The sequence below is a fragment of the Scyliorhinus canicula genome, chromosome 7 (genome assembly GCF_902713615.1).
Source record: "Scyliorhinus canicula chromosome 7, sScyCan1.1, whole genome shotgun sequence".
Lineage (NCBI taxonomy): Eukaryota > Metazoa > Chordata > Chondrichthyes > Carcharhiniformes > Scyliorhinidae > Scyliorhinus > Scyliorhinus canicula.
Window position 1 is genome coordinate 190,351,747 of NC_052152.1, and position 21,404 is coordinate 190,373,150.

Sequence of the window (21,404 nt, forward strand, 5' to 3'; positions counted from 1 at the left end):
AGTGCAAGAGGTCATGCCAGGCATCCCGAACAATCAGGTGTCAACCTGGTGAAGATGCAAGTTGCCAAACAACATAAACAGCAAGTGATAAGAGCTGAGAGAAGTGATCCCACAACCAATGGATCAGCAGTCCTGCCACATCCAGTTGTGAATGGTGGTGGACAATTAAACAACTCAATGGAGGTGGCTCCACAAATATCCCCATCTTCGATTGCGGAGGGGCCTAGCATATCTGTGCAAAAGATGAGGCTGCAGCATTCGTAATAATCTTCAGCCAGACGTACAGAGTGGATAATAAGTCTTGGTCTCCTCCAAAGGCCCCCGGCATCAGAAATGCCAGTCTTTAGCCAATTCGATTCATACCACATGATATCATGAAACGGCTGCAAGGCTATGGGCCTGACAATATTCTGACAACAGTCCTGAAGACTAGAGTTCCAGAATTTGCCACGCCCCTAACCAAGCTGTTCCAGTACAGCTGCAACAATGGCATTTACCTGGCAATGCCAGACTAAGCTAGAGTCACAGACTCTCGTCGGGTGTGGCAAGGCTTAAACAACATAACAGGCTACAAAGCAAAACCGTGTAGAACCTCAGGCAGCAGCCTCAGGCATACCTATACCTACCGTCACAGCTTCCAAAGTCAGATCGGCCTTCTTGAAAGTGAATCCTCAGAAAGCGACAGGTCCTGATGGGGCCTCTGATCATGCATTCAGATCCTGTGCAGACCAACTGGAGTCTCTCCCTACTCCGATCCAAGGTTCCTACCTGTGTCAAGACGACCATCATCATACCGGTGCCAAGAACAACCAGGCAATGTGCCTCAATGACTACCATCCGGTAGCCTTGACATAGATTATGAAGTGCTTCGAGGTTGGTCATGAGACACATCAACTCCATACTCCCAGAATGCCTTGATCCACTGCAATTTGCATACCGCCACAACCGGTCCACAGCAGACACCATCTCCCTGGTCCTACACTCATCCCTGGAGCATCTTGTCAACAAGGACTCCTACATCAGACTCCTATTTATTGACTACAGCTCTGCCTTCAACACCATTATCCCAGCCAAGTTAATATCAAAGCTCCAAAACCTAGGACTTGACTCCTCACTCTGCCACTAGATCCTCAAGTTTCTGACCCATAGACCACAATCAGCAAGGATAAACTTACTCCACAATAGTCCTCAATAGCGGGGCCCCGCAAGGCTGCATACTTAGCCCCCTACTATACTCCTTATATACACACACACACACGACTGATGACATGATTGTAGTGGGTGGGATCTCAAACAACGATGAGTCAGAGTACAGGAGGGAGATTAGAGAGTCTAGTGGCGTAGTGCAACGACAACAATCTCTCCCTCAGTCAGCAAAACTAGAACTGGTCATTGACTTCAGGAAGCAAAGTATTGTACACACCCCTTCTGCATCGATGTTGCTGAGGTGGAGATGGTTGACAGCTTCAAATTCCTAGGTTTGCACATCACCAATAATCTGTCCTGGTCCATCCATGAACAAGGAAGCACAATAGCAGCCATACTTTCTCAGGAGTCTAAGGAAATTCGGCATGCATTGACTCTAACCAATTTGTGGATGCACCATAGAAAGCATCCTATCTGGCTGCATCACAGCTTGGTATGGCTGCTCGGCCCAAGACCATAAGGAACTACAGAGTTGTCAACACAGCCCAGTGCATCAAGCGAACCCACCTCCCATCCATTGACTGCCTTGGGAAAACGGGCAGCATAATCAAAGACTTCTCCCATCCAAGTTATTCACTGTTCAAAATTGCCCAGTTAAGTCCTGCACACAAAAAAAGCTGGGCAAATCCAACGTGGCCAATTACCATCCTCAGACTACTCTCAGTCATCAGTAAAGTGATGGAAGGTGTCATCTACAGTACTATCAAGCAGCATTTAGCAATAACTTGCTCACCGATTCTGCCAGGGCTACTCAGCTCCTGACCTCATTACAGCCATGGTTCAAACACTGACAAAAGAGCTGAATGCCAGAGGTCTCCACTGGTTGTTTGCGGTTGTGGAGGTCAGTCATCTCAGTCCCTGAACATCACTGCACGAGTTCTCAGGGTAGTGTCCTAGGCCCAACCATCTACTTCATTAATGACCTCCCTTCCAACATAAGGTCAGATGTGGAGATGTTCGTTGATGATTGCACAACGTTCAGCACCATTTGAGATTCCTCAGACACAGAAGCAATCCATGTGAAAATGCAGCAAGACCTGGACAATATCCAGGCTTAGGCTGACAAGTGGCAAGTAACATGCATGCCACACAAGTGTCGGGCAATGACCATCTCCAACAAGAATCGAACCCATCGCTCCCTGACATACAAGGACATTACCATCACTGAAACTGCCCCCCACCCACAAATCACATCATCAACATCCTGGGGGGTTACCATTGACCAGAAATTGAACAGGACTAGCCATATAAATACTGTGGCTACAAGGGCAGGTCAGAGGCTAGGAGGGGTTATGGGGATTGGGCTAGGTAGGGTGCTCTTTCAGAGGATCGGTACAAACGCAATGGGCCGAATGGCCTCCTTCTGCACTGTAGGAATTCTATAGTATCCTGTGGCAAGTAGCTTGCCTCCCGACTCCCCAAAGCCTTCCCAACACCTATATAAAAGCAAATTACTGCGGATGCTGGAATCTGAAATGAAAGAGAAAATGCTGGAAAATCTCAGCAGGTCTGGCAGCATCTGTAGGGAGAGAAAAGAGCTAACGTTGAGTCCGAGGACTCTTGTTTCCCACTTTCCCTGTCTGTTAGCTTTGACAAAGAGTTATCGGACTCGAAACATTATCTCTTCTCTCCCTACAGATGCTGCCAGACCTGCTGAGATTTTCCAGCATTTTCTCTTTCCTTCCCACCACCTACAAGACACTGCAATATTCCCCACTTTCCTGGATGAGTGCAGCTCCACAATCTCCAGAAGCTTGACACCATCCAGGACAAAGCAACCTACTTGATTGGCACCCCTTCCACAAATATTCACTCCATCACCGAAGTACAGTAGCAGCAGTGTGTAAGACGCACTGCAGGCATTCACCAAGGCTCCTTCGGCAGCACCTTCCATATCCACAACCACTACCATCAAAAAAAAAAAAGAACAAGGGCAGCAGATATCTGGGAACACCCCAAGTCACTCACCATCCTGACCTGGAAATATAGCATCGTTCTTTCACTGTCACTGTGTCAAATTCCTGGAACTCCCTCCTTAACAGCACTGTGGGTGTACCTACATCACATGGACTGCAGCCGTTCAACACAGCAGCTCACTACTGCCTTCAAGGGCAGTTAGGGATGGGAAACAAATGTTGGCCTAGCCAGCAAAGTCCACATCCTGTAAAAATTAATTAAAAAATTAAATTACGAATCACAACGGTTGTCAGAAGTGCACAGAATCTACTTCCACATGCCACAATTGCAGGATTCTGAATTTGTATAATACAGCAGATTTAGAGACCAGTTAGAATATTGGCACAATTGCACATGGGTATTCAAAAACTAGTCAGAAATGTGTTTCCCCAGAACAGCACAGCAAGAATTCCTTAGGGCCCCAGCTGTTTCTTACAGCTTAAAATGACCTTCCCCGAAGACCTGGCTAGTCAGGATGGACACTTGGTAACCCCAATGGTCAGCTTCTCATGAAGCAATCCAGCTGACGAGCAAGATCAGGCAACACCCAAATTGGATGAGCGACAGGTAACATGTGCATCATACAAAATGCCAGGCAATAACACTCCAGTAACAATCTCCTAACGACTTGCATCAATCATGGCAGCTGTTGCCATATCCAATTTTGAAAATAATTTGGATTGTGGACAGTGGAAGCTGTTTGGGCCAGTGTTAAAATGTTACTGGTCTGTACAGACAGGTAATGGGTCAGCCAACAATGACAACAAATGGAAAAATGTCTCCAAAGAGTTGATCCTAATACTGTACATTGTTTACATATATCACAAATAAAGGGGAATGGGTATTGACTTGCTTGTTTATGATCTATTTGGATATTCTATTATAGAAAGATCGTTGGGTGTAGTATTTGCCATTTTAAACTTCAAAACATTGATAGCACTGTCAATTTAGTAGCAACTTTAAAACGGTGGAGAATAGTAAACAACTGCATCTTTGGTAATTAAAAACCCAAAGAGCAAATAAAATTATTTCAGTTAGATCGGCACCAGTGCAAAGAATGCCATTTGTGCGACCAATTACAGGCAGGAAACAGTGTGACTCCTCAATATTTGGCTGCAGTTAGAATCAGAAGACCAAGCCCAAAAAAAAAATGTAAGCACATCAAAAAATACACCGGAGCTCTCCTTTTTCAAAAAGTGTAAAGACCATTGTGGTGTAATTATTTACTTTGTCCACAGGATGAGAGTCTTGCTAGCTACACCGTATTTACTGCCCATCACCAAGTGCCCTAGAGAAGGTGGTGGTGAGCCACCTTCTGGAACCATTGCAGTCCAGAAGGTGGAGCTACACGCATGAATGATGTTAGGCAGGAGTTCCAGGATACCAATGGCAATATAGTTCCAAGTCAGAATTGTGGGATACTTGGACAGGACCCTGCAGGTGGTATATTCCCATATATCTGTTGCCCTTGGATAGTTTACCCAAACGGCAGGATGGGCCCAATAGGTGGCCTAGTCTAAGTAATGACTTTTAAGCAATATCTGGTTATCCAGGAATAATCTAGTGCCTTGATGTTGATCATTTTCTTAACTAAGACTTAGATGGAAGGCTTCAAGCAACAGACATCAGGAGCCAAAGTTTTCATTCCAGGGATGGTAAACCAACACCTATTTCTGTCGACCACTAATTGGCTTGGAGGAGTACGGCATGGCCAGAGGATAACTTAAGGGAAACAGCAGCCATGGACTGGGCTTGCTGCTGCCGTAGCAATCAAAGAGAAGAGGATAATGGCAGGTGGGAAATCGCCCCATATTTATCTGTTGAGGCCCTGGTAAAGGCTCTACTGGATAGGAAAATTGCACTGCTCCCCCATCTGAAACAACAATTGCACATGCTAGAGGCTGCCACAAGAGATCACAGCAGGGGCATGGGTCCGTCACCAAAAACGATTTAGTGAAGACAAAGTTCCAAGTGACACTGGGGTGACAGGCTCTAGCGTTATAGACATCAGAATAAACACCGAGCTGAGCAAATTGACAGTTCTGCGAAGAACTATGCAAATGCAGATGAAGTGGCCAGCAGCAGAACTTTTCAGATGGGTGGAATGGTTTCGTTCATCATATTGACCATATATATAGAGATTGCAGTACTGGACTTGGCATGGGTTCCATTGCAGCATGCCGTGGGCGGTGGAGAGAGGGGAGCTCATATAGAACATACTCAAATTGCAAGATGTCTGTTCAATGCAGATGTTAGCAGATTGCAACTGCTCGCCGCTTCCACGACTAGATTCTGGATGGGTATCAGGAGCCACACATTCAGGGAACAGCCCTCACCTCACAGCAACCACTCATTCTGATGTTGACCTGAAGACGTCCAACACCAGGATAGAGGTGTTATGGCAGCTGCCAGGAAAACATGAGCACATTTGCGAGATGTGGTCAGAGATCAGATGGATACTGCGAGTGGAAACAGTTTCCATTCAGAAATCTGGCTGGCTATTCAGTCCGTGTCTCGATGGCTATGTGAGTACAATTACTGACCCCTTGGCTGAAGGAAAACCATCAATGACAGCAAAACAAAAAAGTTCTCCGTGCCTGGTCGCTCTGTCTGATATTGCCACCCACTTGATGCCTTGAGGCAAGCATCATTCAGTTCAGCAGCTGATCCATGGAATAACCTGGAGGCATAATGTTCAGCACTACAGTCAGCATGAGAGCTGCTGGTACGGATCTGACTAGGGTATTGTAAGGCTATAGGTCCTGGTGTATTAGAGCAGTGCATCTCAAACTATCTGATGTGGTGTCCCGGCAGTTTTTTTTTTCAATGTGCCAGGGACCGGTAAGCGAAACAAGCCAATCCAGGATTACTGTCTCTTTCTTTTCTGGAAACACTCGAAGTACCGGCAGACAATGGCTCGAGTACCGGCACCGGTACGCGTACCACACTTTGAGAAGCACTGTATTAGAGCACAAATATCAGAGACCAATTCCTCCCTGGATAGGAGCAGTCTCCTCCGACACTGGCATTCTGTCTTTTCCAGACAGTTTGCTCTTGGTGGTACTCTTTCCCTTGGAAGTCCATTTTGCTGCACTGGAAGCCTCCAGACCAAGAGCTCACCATCTACTATGTCCCTCCTTATTACTCTCCCGCATGTCAGTGTATGTTGCTCCCATCTTCTGTAAACCACTGCTGATGCATAAAAGTGATGCCTGGTTCTCAAGATTTCAAACACTCTCCTCATAAAATCAAACCTGACCTCTAGCATTGGAAACTGTGCCAGTGCATGTGCAACTGAGTTTCACTCTTCCCCGTCTATGCACCATTTTTACACTTCATTCAAGCACAATGCTCCACAACAGCTATGCTCAAGTGCAGCCCAGAGCCTCTATTTTTCCCGTTTGCCATTTGAAACTTGCTCTCCTGCTCCTCACGAGCTCAACAACACCTTCAACAAATTATTAATTGCAGGCTCTTGAGTTCTGGGATCCAGACGAGCCCTTTTTGATGTTGTTCCCTAAAGAAAGGTTCTCTCCTGTGGCCGAGGTCCCTAACTGAAAAACCACAAACCTAGAGCAATGTTCTGGGGCTCCAGGTTCAAATCTCACCATTGTAGATGGTTAAATTTGAATTCTGAAATAAATCTCTGCTTCTCCCGCAAGTGTGTTGCTGAGGCATTGGGAACTATGATGTCTTCTAAATGTATGATTTTCCAGGCCCACTTGCACTTGACCTCCCCTCCACTGGCATTTGAATTCTGGAGTGGAATTTTCAGTCAAGGCATCAAAATATTGCAAGGCAGAAATTGAAACTTAAGATAGAAACCATCTTTCCACACAATTCATTACTTTTTCTTTACCTTCATCATCCCAAATTCAGCGTATCAATGTTCTTCTGTTCACATACGATTACAAAAGCTGAATGAATTGAGCAGAGTCACGTGGCTCAGCATTGTGCCAGTATCATCTACTGCTGAATAAAACAGCTTTAGGCCAAAGAAAAATCTCCCGACAGTTGACCCAAGTCAAACTTCAGGGAGATTAAAGTACACACGCTTAAGACAGATCTACACCAGATCACAAAGCAGCTTCAATGCAACAGCCCACCCCTCAGTTCCACTGACTCATCAGCAACTATAAAAAAAGGTAACAAAAAAGATAAGTTGTTTTGATTTTTAAAAAATACAGATTGCTCAAGGGAACACTTTTGGCACCTGAACAGACACTCACATCATAGCAGACCCAAATCCTTCACACTGAAGAGATTGTTCCATATCATCTATACTCGTCTGTTGCCATTAACTAATTCTTCCTATCCTAATAGAAGCTACATCATAGAAGAGACTGCATTTCAGAATGTAGTGTGGCTAGCTGCATAACTTTCAATAATAAAAGAATCTTTAGCTTTGATTACAATAAATATTGTTTTCAAATACGAATTGAATATCAAGATACTAAAATATTGCAAGAGGATCATCAGTTCATACTGAGAGCCATGTGCACCCCTTACCATTATACTCCAGCCAGTTAAATGTTAGTGTTAGTTTCAAAGGATGAAGAAACTAAAGAAACTCAAAGCAAACTAAGACATTGTGGCAATATTCCAAAACAGTAGCTATATCAAACAAGCAAATCAACTTTCGTGTATGCAACAGAATTGATTACTTGATTAAAAACTAACTTTTTATTGGAAAGTTTATATATCATTTATATGCAAAAAGAACAAAACCAGACTTCACAGCAGATAATTCAGGAGCAATTTAGAATAAAGGGACCCATTTAGACTGCTGTTTTGGAATTCTGCAAGTACGATAATAAACGAGTTTCATCATCGCATGGCACAAATGCTTGTGAACTAGTTAAAATAAGGTCGCCTCAACAATAAATCATTCCAAATTAGTTCATGCTGCACAAAAAAAAAGAGTTTAAATTAAACAAGATAGATCGGCAACTGCCTAGCATAGTAATAACAGGTAAACAACCTAAGCAGACTACAGACAGACGTTACCCTGAGAAATCAGTTGGCTTTTCTGCAAGGGTGCTGGATCAGGTGGTATTTCAAGTTCTGTAAAGGCTGGTTGTGGTGAGGGAGGACTATCAGTACTGGAGGAGTGAGAAACAGTTGTGATTTGGGTGGGTGTTGAACATCCTGTTAAAGTGCAGGAAGGAAAGAAAAAGGGAACCAGAAGATCAATGCTGCCAATTTTTATTATAAAGAGAAAAGTTATTAAGTAATCCTCAAAGCCTATAAAAGATATTTTTACAATAACTTGTCAGACATTCATTGACTGTCAAAACTAGAATATAAATTTTCCAGCAGGACTAATTAAAGGACCACTGGATGAAAATAAGAGGACAAGAGGAAAGCAGGGCAAAACTGCAACAAGCAAAATCTGGTATTCGACTCAATTACAGCACAGTATTTACAGTTACAGCCAGGACCATACCAATTCGAGGATCAAGCAATTGGTGAAAAAGTAGTCAAAATACTACAGTTCACCCAATAACTTTTAAGGTTTCCCAGATAGTAACATATTCTTCCAAATGATTGTTAACAGGTTGTGGTACCTGCCCTACAATTGGTTATCTAAGCTAATTGCACAATTACTGCAAGGAATGAAGCTTGCCTTATTCTAGTTTGTATTCTTAAGAGTTTTAAAATACAGGACATTTTTGTACTGTATGAACCGTTAAACTAATGGTCTCTGAAAACCCCAAACACTGATCAAATCTAGATCAGCGTACAAGAATAGATTTTAATTTGAAGCTGCTACCAATACATGTACCAAAACTTTTATACTTTGGAATAAGATGGACTTGCTTCAGTGGCTCCAATAATCGTTTGACTAAATTGGCAGGTTGAGATTTCCTACAGTAATTGTGCAAGTTGTGTCAATGGAAAAGCATATGCCTCATTTGATATTGTTAGTTAATATTTACTCAGGATTTTAGATAGTTATACTAAATTGATTGAAAAAAACTGATTAAACTACTTAATAAAAATAGGTATAAAGGGTGCAATGGCAAATTTGTAATGACAAAGTGTTTACGGATAGGCTAACTGTCAAAATTGATATCCTTGGGGACGGCGCGGTGGTGCAGTGGTTAGCACTGCTGCCTCACGGCGCTGAGGACCCGTGTTCAATCCCGACCCCATGTCACTGCCGGTGTAGAGTTTGCACATTCTACCCATGTCTCCGTGGGTCTTACTCCCATAACTCAATAGATGTGCAGGGTAGGTGGATTGGCCACGCTAACGTTCCCCTTAATTGGAAAAGAAAAGAATTGGGTACTTTAAATTTACATTAAAACAATTGATATCCTTAATATTAGCAAATTAAATTGGATCAAAGAGGTATTTTACAATATAACTTGATAGACTAAAAGTAATGTCATGAACAACATTAATTGAAGAGGTGGATTATGTTCTAATAGTTACTATCAAGTATTTATTTGCAACATGTAGGATATAGCTGTAAAATGAATTGTTGCTTCACAGCGCCAGGGATCCGGGTTCGATTCCCAACTTGGGTTACTGTCTGCACATTCTCCCCGTGTCTGCGTGGGTTTCCTCCGGGCGCTCCGGTTTCCTCCCACAAGTCCCGAAAGACGTGCTTGTTAGGTGAATTGGACATTCTGAATTCTCCCTCAGTGTACCTGAACAGGCACCGACTGTGGCAACTAAGGGATTTTCACAGTAACTTCATTGCAGTTTTAATGTAAGCCTACTTGTGACACTAATAAAGATTATTATTATTATAATTAATTTCTAAATCCACACAGGTTTAACCCTGGATTTTTCAGCTGAAAAGATTTCTTAGAAAGTTAGCTTGCAGCATCTAAACTTTCAATGTTTGACAAGATAAAGAGGCTATTAATAGTTACAAGGATTGCAACTCAGTTCTGGTAGGTTGGAAGGTCAATAACCATTATTTACTGATACTTTAACAATTCGGCTCAAATTTAAGTTTCAGCATAAGCTAAACTAAATGTGTAGTTCAATGCAAAAAGTGTTAACACAACTGCATATAAATTATTCAGACCGAAGAAACAGTACACTGACCTAAACCCACAGAGCCACCATACTGCTGTCCAACCAGAGATCCTCCCCCAGCAAACTGGTTATATGGAGTCATACTACGGAATGGGCTGTATGACGTAGGAGGCTGAAATGAAGTGTTTGACGAAGCACTCAACGAAGACTAGAAGAAAGATGCTGTCATTACTGACATTATTACTGGTACATTGTTTCTTGTAATATTCTACCATACTTAGTTACACCCTTTCACATGAAAACAAACTGGATATTGGCAAAGCAACAGAAAGGGTTTGAACACAGTTCTTTTCTACTAAATAAATTTACTATCCACATTTAAAAGCCAAGTAAAAAAATGTAAAATGCAAGCATATTGGTGCTTTGTAATTAGATTCATTTTTATATCCATTGGCCCTTGCACAAGTTTCTAATCTTGGTCAATGCTTTCCCAAAAAAATTATTGCAGAGAACCAGGACCAAAAACAACACAAGCTAAACTAGATTTTTATGGTCCTAACTGAGGCAAGTTAGGAGGCAAGGTTACTTAGTTGCTGTCAGTTGATGAAATCAAGTCAAAGGTAGATCTTTCAGATGCTACTTGGAAGAGGAGAACCTGACAGCAACCAATGCGAAGATGGACCATTTTCACAATAACAAAATTGAATAGCATGAATAAATGATCACCTTGGGTAAATCAATTACCCCAATTTACCCAAATCTAGTGACTGCAGCACTGTGGTAAATCAAAAACAATAATAATAATGAGATATGTACCAAAAAATATCAGCATTGAACAATATCAGTACTTCACCTGTACAATAGCAGGATCCTGGGGTTGAGGTTTTGGAGGTTCACACACAGTAATATCTTTGATATCACTACCACGGAAGATGATATATTCATAGATCTCATCTCTTGGGGCGACGGGTCTGTCTGTGGGGCGATCTTCTGTTCCAAATGATCGCACTGGCATAACAAAAGATTAAACATCTTGCATTAAATAGAATCCAACAAAATTTCATCTGATCTTGACGGTACCGGTTGAAACCATCCTCAAATCAAAATGAAAATAATTGTAGGCTGCACAGTGGTGGTGTTTAGCACTGCTACCTCACGGCACTGAGAACCCAGGTTCAATCCCAGCCCTGGGTCACTGTCTGTGTGGAGATTGCACATTCTCCCCATGTCTGCGTGGGTCTCACTCCCACAACCCAAAAAGGCATGCAGGGTAGGTGGACTGACCATATCTTTTTATTAAAACAGTACAAAATATTTACAAGGCCAAATGGTACAAACACTAATTTTGCATTGGAGAAACAGGGTACCCTCCCCTCAGTACCAACGTACGGGGAGGGGGTTAGGATACTCTGATTATTAAAACAGTTCACAACACAGTTGCACAAAAAACAAACTAGATTGCCCCTCAATTGGAAAAGAAAAAAAAAAGAAAATAAGTGTTGCTAATTACAGCAAGTGAACTGCACTACTTTATCCATTTTTCAAATGGATGGGATCCAATCACAATCTTCTTGCAATAAGATTACAGGTCAATTAAGTTTGATTAGGATAAGATTTACTTGATTTTGATCTTTTGATTCACCATGACCATTAGCATTTTGGAATAGAAAGGGTAAAATTAGATAGATATAAAGCAGTATTCCACAATTATATAAAATATTTTTGAAACTCAAGTATGTGTTTTGTCCTTGCATTTCAGAATTCCCAATCACAATCTCTGACCATTTGCCTCCCCCCATCCCCAAGCCAATATTAATGTGCTCAGTAGCTCAGTGTGCAATCAGTGTCAACCCACTGATACTCTTTAAAAAGAATCTACCCACTGCAGCACAAATTCTAATCTTGAATGCTATTTGTGAAAGCCTATTTGATTCTGAAGAACTCAATGGACAGACTCATCTTGCGAGAGACTACCACAAAATAAAACTAATTCAATTTACAGAACTGAGTTTGGTGCGTCTAACCTTTCCTTTCGAGCAGACGTGACATTTTATTTGCCTTTATTACATTACAGCAATTTTTATTTTCTCTGGCATTACACCCAGTATCTAATCATTTGCTTTGGATTTTCAAGGAACCATTCAAAATTCAGTTCACAGGAGAAACAATTATTCTCTTCAGTGTTTCCTGTGTACAGAAGTGCAGAGTCCTTTGAAACAGAATGGTTGGCTGCTGTTGGAGGAACCTATGCTACCTTTTGACAGACATCTGTGCTGGGCAATCACCAAATTCATATACAAGGCACCCACTCTCAGGTTTTTCTGCCTATAACATCTTAAAACTATTTATCTGCAGCAAGTAAACCACATTACAATAGTGCATCCTTGAATACAATAGATTCTCTGATTCAGTCGTTTTTAAACAAATCTAAAAGGACCCCACGATTCCATACCATCATGGCATAACAATTCTGGAGAGAAAATTAACACAAATAAATCAAACTTAAATGCACATTAAAATCAAACTTTTCAGAGAGGGGAACAAAAATAATTTCAAAACAACTTTGTTAAGCTACTTAGAATCTCTAATGGATCCAATCAATGGGTTTCAGGTGAGGAGATTAGTCAATCAGCAGCATCAATTAGTTAACATGACAAAATCAGGATGCAAATTACATACCCTACAGTGAGAATGACATGCACTACAATGCAGACGGAGGCCATTCGGCCCATCAAGTCTACACTAACCCTCTGTAAGAGCACCCTACCTAGGCTCATTTCCCCCACCCAACCTTGTTGGACACTAAAACCCAACTTAGCGTGGCCAATCCACCTAACCTGCACATCTTTGGACTGTGGGAGGAAACCAGAGCACCCAGGAGGAAACCCATGCAGACACAGGAAGAACGTGTGCACTCGATACAGACAGCCACTTAACGTTGGAATTGAACCTGGGTTCCTAGTGCTCCCAGCTTTGTTTCATATCAGGCAGTGACAGGTGAGAGTCTAACGCATGCAAACTGGGCGGTGTTACCTATGGCAAATAAAAATTTTGACAAGTAAATTGCTTGTGGATTTACATTAGCAGCAATATCAGTTAAGTAGTGGTTTTCACTTTTCTGCAATATACACACAATTTACAGACACTCGGTTGTGATTCTTTTTAAGCTAAAATTCTACAGATTATGTCACAATGCACTGGACAATGTCAGCAAAGCAATATAATTTATCAAGTAAAACCTAACGGCTTCAATAGAGGTAGAGGCAACATTTATTAAAGGTAAAAATAAACCTGGTAGTTAGTGAAAAGCAAACAATGACCTGAAAAATATGTACAAGCACAATAATGGCAAGTCATGTTTTCAATAGCCCAGTGCCATTAAAATATCTTAACTCTGTCTTAAAAGCGTTAAAGCTCTACATAAGATTGGTAGTTTAGAAGACAACCTAACTATTGAAATCAAAGAAAAAAAAACTCTAGCATCTATAAGTTACTAACAATACCCCTTGTTCACCAAAGAGCCAATGCAATTTATATTTGGGAACAGGGAAAAGAAAACTACACAAGATCCAACTAGGATTAATTTCTCCAATTTTAGGCAGGTACTTGTGTCTTCAATTCAAATTACCCGTTATAAACCTAACAAGAAAGCAGTGCCATATTTAATTCTGGGGATGAAATGGGATAGGTGAAACATCTTTTAGTGAAACAGCAGCTGGGAAACAGCGCTCAGCATTAGGTTTATAGTTATGCAAAAGGCAAGGAGCAATTAAAAGTGGATTGGAAACAAATACTTTCACATGGAAATAGCAAATGGGCAACTTTGCGAAGGACACATTCAGGCATAAACTCAAACAACCTCACGAGAAGAAAAAGGCAGAAAATTCAAAGCTGTAGCCCCAAGAAATTGTAATTAAAACAGGTGTATAATAATATCAAGCTCATTAAAGGAAAATCACAGGATACAGAATGCACAGTAGTGAATTGAAAAAGGAAAGTGCGTAAAGGAGAGTGAATGAGAAGGGAACAAAGTATTCGGCACAGTAAAAATCAAAAATGGGGTGGGGTCAATCAAAAGGGAAAATTTTCTTGAAGCCAAAATGTATGGTCAAGATACTGAGTGAACACAACTGCAGTTCTTCGATGGATATAGACAATTTTATGGTTGGCAGCAGTCAAGCTGGAAACGTCACTGGGTCCAGATAAGCAAACTAATTACCATAAGAGAACAACTCAACATAATATTGAAGGAATGTCTGGACGTGCCACTCGAGTTCGTGAACATGTTGAACTAAATTGTAGGTCATGTCGTTAACAAATTAGGGTCATATATTTTAATATCTAGTCGAAGCCTTTCACCTCCACCCCGAACATCTGACTGCACATAAACCAGAATGCAAATAACGCAAACGACATAGTTAGAGCCCAGGGTGCCTCGGAGGAAAAAGAAAATTGAGAAAACTGCCAAGTCAGCTGTCAAACCAGCGCGCGGCGAGATACTAAAATACATTTGTTAAAAAGAAGTCCATGCACCCCTCGGGCGCCAAGAGGTGGCAGGGTGAAGAGGTTTGAGAACACATCACCTGTCCTGATTTACAGATAGTGGGAGCAGGACAAAGGCGCCATCAGAAGGTGGAGAGGCAGACACATAAACAAGAGGCCATGTTGGTCCATGCGGGCACCAGATGGTGAAAAATAGGTCGAAAGGATGATTTTGGTGGTTGGGGTGGGCAGAGCCTCCCAGTGTCGCAGTTGGAAGGCTCCAGGAGCCCCGCACTCACCCTTGGCCAGGGCCACCGTGGAGTTGTCCGTGTCGATGGTGTACAAGATGCCCTCGTAGCGGATCTGCGCCTTGGAGATCAGGCTGATCTTACTGCCGATGTACGGCGTCCCACCACTCATGGTGACGGGAGGGAGGGGGGATTGGTGACCGGGGCCGATTCCCTTTCTCTTTCTTTCTTTCTCGCTCTCCGCAGCCTCACGCACACAGCCGAACCCCACCTCCCTCCCCTCCCCGCCTAGCGGCGCTTAAATATGGCGTCAGCCGGACTTCGCCGCGCAGCCCCGCCCTCCTCTCCCCCTCCAGCGGCACCTGCAGGTCGGCGGTCAGTAACTGCAGCCACCCTTCCGGGAAACTCAGACAGGTGTGTGGCCACAGTTACACCCTGAGGCTAGTGATGGGCAACTTGGCCAATGTTTTTCAAACTTCTTCCCGGAACCCACTTTTACCAACTGGCTAACCTTCACGGCTAATGCAGGTTGACCTTCGCAACCTCGGCCATCTTCACAATCCGCACTTGCGGACACTGGGGGCCAACCATTATTTCTTACCTTTTTACTGCAACAGGTGAACCTGCTCAATCCTTACGACCTCACTTGCTGTGTCATTCAATGTTACATTTCTGCTAAGGACTTCTGCTGATGATTTAAGTTCTTGCTGCATCCTTTGAAAAAGATTCAAGAGGTTTCTCCTCAAACCCGTAATGCCTTGGAAGTTTTGAGGGTTTTCAACTTTCATTTACCAGTACCTCCCTGCATGTAACATATATGGGCTTTGCATCCTGATTTTCATTGGCACAATTAAGAAAACCACACTTCAATAAATTATTTTTAGACTGCGTTGTACCCGACTTCAGTTTTTTCTTTGTTGGATGTTCACCAGAAGCCCCCGAGCTCTGCATGCAGCTCAAACCAGCACTGTTTAGTCCTTCTCTGGACTCTCCTGCGAAGCTCTCTCCAGCAGATTCAGTTGTGAGATCCTGGCCTGTTTGCGACTCTGACCCTCTCTTCCTTATTACAAAATGACCCATCTTCGGTTATTCACACAGTCCTGTTGCTTGCTTGCTGTCAGCTACAAATGGAGGTATCTCTCCTTCACGATTTTGCACCCAAATCACGGACATACAGGGCACATGGCATCAGTGTGTGTGCCACACTCGTGACTTGCTCTCTGGAACCACTTCTGGCAGGATGACTCCATCGTTTGCATTTAAAGGCCAGTCACGGCCAGCATTCTTAAAAGCCAATCGCAGATGTTGGACGCTTCTCCCGCGACTGATTGTTCTACTACCCTCCCGACACCCACTCGCGGGTTGCGACCCTGAGTTTGAAAAGCCCTGATCTAGGTGAGTGTGAGGGATTAAGTGAGTGGGCTCTGCATGAGTGGTCCTTCATCTCAGTGGGCCGCAAGATTGAAATCAGGCATGTTCACTAACTATGACCCCCAAAATAAGATTGAACACTAATACACACCGAATATTTCACAAATTTTAGAAAATGCATAATTATTCATATATGAATGCAACTGTCATCAACTATTAAGTGGTAAAAACAAAATAAATATTTACACTTGATTGGATGCAGAGGGATTGTACGGTTCTCACAGAGTGTGGGGTTATGGGGATAGGGCAGGGGTATCTGGGCCTAGATAGGGTGCTCCTTTGGAGGGTCGGTGCAGATTCGATGGGCCAAATGGCTTCCTTCTGCACTGTAGGTGTTCTATGGTTCTAATCAGCATGCACCTCACTTCATGTGCCCTTGCTTTACATGCATATCGCTCCAGTTATACCAATAGGAAAAAAGCAACGCAGATGGAAAACAGTGGCATGTGGCAACAGTCAACAAAATGTCTTGTGAGCCTCACTCAGAGCTCTAATGGGCCACATATGGCCTCCGCTGCAGGTTGCCCACCACTGTCCTAGTCTATCAAATAGTGAGCATGAAGCCCTTGGACTAGAGCCTGCTCCAACAATTCTACTTCAAAATAACATTGCACTAGTTATTTTTGAACCCACCCTTCAGAACTGAGTCACTTTCTTTCCCTTCAAAGAGCCTTTTGTTGAGTTTATTTTATATACCAGATATGAATGCAACTGTCATCAACTATTAAGTGGTAAAAACAAAATAAATATTTACGCTTGATTGGATGCAGAGGGATTGCACAGTTCTCACAGAGTGAGAAGCACAAAGTCTGCTTCTGCATTCATTTCTTAGGTTTGAACCTATTAACCTAATAAAATTACTGAGCAATCCCTCTTTACATTAGCAATGTTTCTTGCTCTGAAAAAGAGACACATTAATTAAATGATGTTTGAGAATAATCTGTCTTTTCACATGATCATAAATATCCTTATATATTTGATTTGATTTATTGTCACTTGTACCGACGTACAGTGAAAAGTATTATTCTGCTTACAGTCCCGGCAGATCACTCCAGACATAAATACATGGAACATACTTTAATAATGAATAATTATAGAACATACTATATTCCAACATTGCCAGTTATGGTTTTTAGTTTTGAATGTTGGCAAAATAGAAGTTTGGCTTATGGAAAAGCGAAATACAGACAGTATCTGTTGGGAGAAAGGGTTTCATGTTGAATGCCTTTCATTAGAACTGGAAAAGGTTAGAGATACAATAAGTTTAAAGTAGAGGCAGGGCTAGAGGGAGGGTTAAAGAGAACAAAAGGGATGGCATGTGGTTGGATGGAAGGCAGAAGACATTACGTGCCCAATAGACAGATGAGGTGCTGTTCCTCAAGTTTATGTTGAACTACATTGAAAGCATTGAAGGTCAAGGGAGAAAGGTCAGAATGGGAAGGGAGCAGAGAATTAAAGTGTCAGGCAACTGTAAGTTCAGTGTCACGCTTGCGCACCATCTCCTTTTTTACCATGAGTGACCAATCTCTCTACACAATAAAAACCCCACCAAAATGACCTGAAAGCTCTCCCTTTCTTCCTTGAATGGAAGTCCAACCAGTCTCCATCCACCACCATCCTCCTCTGCTTGGCTAAACATGTTCTCACATTGACCAACTACACCATTAGTTCCACTCACTTCCTCCAAATAAAAGGAGTATAGGGTCCTGATTATGCCAGCCTTTTTGCAGGGAACATTCCTTGATCTAGTCCTGCTCGGGTCCCTACCACGCCTCTTTTTCCATTACAGTGGTAACTGTGTAGTTCCTTCTCTCACACTGAACTGGAAACTTTCATCAATGTTTCTTCCTTCCTTTCATCCTGACCTTGCCTTCAAAGGCAATTCCTGGACCTCTCTGTCTCCATTTCTGGGGCTAAGTAATTGTCCAATCTCCACTATACGTTCACTGACCTCCACAGCTACCTTGACTTTACTTCTTCAAATCCCATTTCCTTAAGCATCCTATTTCATTCTCCCGGTTCACTTTTTCCATCTTCGGGTCATCTGTTCTGTTGAACAACCTTCCATAATTTTCCAATATGTCTTCCTTTTACCTCGACAAAAGATTCCGCATTGGTTCCCCCAACTCCTCACCCCATACCCCGTGGTTAATATGAAAAAAAAAAGAAAATCGCTTATTGTCACGAGTAAGCTTCAATGAAGTTACTGTGAAAAGCCCCTAGTCGCCACATTCCGGCGCCTGTCCGGGGAGGCTGGTACGGGAATCTAACCGTGCTGCTGGCCTGCTTGGTCTGATTTAAAAGCCAGCGATTTAGCTGAGTGAGCTAAACCAGCCCCTAATAGGGCCTTCAACCATGTCTGTTCCATTTCCCTCACTGCTGCTATCATCCCTTCCCCTTAGAACCACAGTAGAGTTCCCCTTGTTCTCACTTTTCAACTCAATAGCCCCTCAGTCAACATGAAACCCTTTCTCCCAACAGATACTGTCTGTATTTCGCTTTTCCATAAGCCAAACTTCGATTTTGCCAACATTCAAAATTAAAAACCATAACTGGCAATGTTGGAATATAGTATGTTCTATAATTATTCATTATTAAAATATGTTCCATGTATTTATGTATGGAGTGATCTGCCGGGACTGTAAGCAGAATAATACTTTTCACTGTACATCGGTACAAGTGACAATAAATCAGTCCTGTTATTTCTACCACCTCCAGCATGATGTCACCACAAACATATCTTCCCCTCCCTGCCGTTTTAGCATTCTGAAAGGACTATTTTCTCCGCTACCCTCTGGCACATTCCTCTAAGACCTGAACACCACCTCCTCTTCCCCCAGTACCTCTGCCTACAAGCACAGAAGATGTAACACTCACCCTCTTGCCTCCTCACTTCCCTCTGTCCAAAGTCCCAAACGCTCCTTCCAGGTGAAACAGTGATTGATTTGTACTTCTTTCAATTTCATATAACTCCAATCCCTGCTCATGATACAGTCCCCTCTATTTTTTGGGAATAAATGTAAATTGGGTGACCACTTTGTAGAAGTCCTCATTCCATGTGCAAGTATGACCCTGAGCTTCCAGTCCTGTTACTTTATATCTCCACCCATTCCTACTCTGACATCTTCATCCTTGGCCTCCTACAGTTTCAGTGAAGCTCAGCATAAGCTTCAGAAACATCAGCTTACATTTCAGTAGTACTTCTCTTTCTTCTTGGGCAGTCCCACAGCATTGAGGGTGACTTGCTTCACCTCCTGGGAGGTGGCTTCTGTGATGGCTGAAAAGTCTGATCCTGGATCCGTAGACTCTGCACCAGGTTTGGCAGGTGGTGCTTGATGAGGTGGCTGGGTGGTCCCTCTGAATCCTATTTACTCTTGTCCCCCACGCGCTCCATCCTACGACGCTCAAAGTGATTGGCACCTTCGCATATGCTTTTTCTCCAGCTTGTGTGTTCTAAGGAAAATTGATTCTCATGTGTTGGGTGGGGCTGTTACATTTATTTAGAGAGGTTTTCAGAGTGTCCTTGGAGCGGTTGCTCTGCCCTCCTAGTGATCGCTTGCCATTGCCGAGCTTGGAGTAGCGCACTTGTTTTGGCAGTCAAGCATGCGGGCAATGCGGCCCACCCATCTAAGCTGGTCGAGTGTGACCAGTGCCTCGATACTGGGGATATAGGCCTGAGAGAGGATGCTCACGTTTGTACGTCTATCCTGCCAGTGGATTTTCAGGATTTTGCAGAGGCAGCGTGGTGATATCTCTCCAAGGATTTGAGGTGCCTGCTGTACATTGTCCATGTTTTTGATGCATACAGAATGGTGGGGACCATGGCTATTCTGTTCACCATGAGCTTGGTGTTGGGTATGAGGTCTCAGTCTTCGAATGCTCTGTTCCTCAGGCTCCAAAGACAGCACTGGAGCATTGGAGTTGATGTTGGATTTTGTTGTCAATGTCTGCTCACATCGAGAGGAGGCGCCCTAGGTGTGGTAAATGATCCACATTGTCCAAGGGCTCAGTGTGGATCTTGATGGTTGGGGGCAGTTTTGTGTGGCAGAAGCAGGCTGGTAGAGAACCTTTGTTTTCTGGATGTTTAGTCTGAGGCCCACTCTCTCATAAGCCTCGGAGAATGCGTGACGATGGTTTGTAGCTCGGCCTCTGAATGTGCGGACACACAGGTTGGGGTGGTTTTGGTTCTGGCCTGGAAGCATCGGAGGTTGAACAGTTTCCTGCTTGTCCGGTAGATTAGCTCTGCCTCTGTATTCAGTGGTGGTACGCTGCGCTGCTCCTTTTGAAGTTTCCCTCTGATGCTCCGCCCTCCGTGTCTGCTCCCTGGAGACTTACCTTGTGTCCCCGCCGCTCTCCTCATGCTCTTTTTTTCCTGTGTCTCTGCTCTCGTTGTGCTCTTTTTTTCCTGTGTCCTCCACCGTTCTACTTTTATCCTGTGTGTTTCACCTTCAGATTCAACATCAAGATCAACAGTCGGTGCTAACCTCTACCCCCATTTTCCTTTTGTTTTTTTCTTGTTTTTGGATGGCAAGCTTGATAGATGTTAGTAATGATTCTTCCTTTCCCATTTGCAGCACCTCTCGCATTATTTTCCAATTTTCTTTAATTGCCTCACGAACACCCCTTTTGCCTGTACCATCATCCCTTTATTCATTTAATCTACCTTCCACCCAATCACATACCTTTCCTTTTGTTCTTCCCCCACCACCTCTATACGTGCTTCAATCCTCTTACATCCGTAACAAGTTCCGGTGAAAGGTCATTGGCCTGAAACGTTGACCGTTTCTCCTCCACAGATGATACTTGGCCTGCTGAATATTTTGCTAAGCTAGTTTTGCAGCAGATTTCACCATGTATAAAATAAGCTTCTATTACAGTCTCTGTATGGAGAAAAAGGAACATTTTTATTATCTTATGTATCGAGCATGTGTCAGGTGGATGTACGTTTAAGAAATGGGTGTTTATCAAATAGCTGCAGTGATGTCAGTATATGGGTGGAGCTGGGCTGTCTTTCACTTTCGTTTTGAGCTGAAAAGCTGCTGTGTGGCTCTGTTTTTGGTTTCGTTTTCAGTTGGATAGAGCTCTATT

The 21,404-nt window shown here is 43.0% G+C and overlaps 1 protein-coding gene across 4 annotated transcripts in view; it reads right to left on the reverse strand.

Annotated features, from left to right (window-relative positions):
* lsm14b (LSM family member 14B) overlaps window positions 1-21,404 on the reverse strand; it is a 78,106-nt gene that overhangs the window by 18,716 nt on the left and 37,986 nt on the right. The window contains exons 1-4 of one of the 4 annotated variants that reach the window (XM_038803547.1): window positions 14,937-15,186; window positions 11,009-11,163; window positions 10,225-10,363; window positions 8,170-8,310 (exon numbers count right to left, since the gene is read on the reverse strand). In XM_038803547.1, coding sequence (XP_038659475.1) covers window positions 8,170-8,310; window positions 10,225-10,363; window positions 11,009-11,163; window positions 14,937-15,057 — 556 coding nt within the window. In that variant the 5' untranslated portion in view covers window positions 15,058-15,186. Of the gene's footprint in view, window positions 1-8,169; window positions 8,311-10,224; window positions 10,364-11,008; window positions 11,164-14,936; window positions 15,187-21,404 lie in introns of those variants that run through there. The other 3 variants (XM_038803544.1, XM_038803545.1, XM_038803546.1) reach the window with 3 other exon arrangements.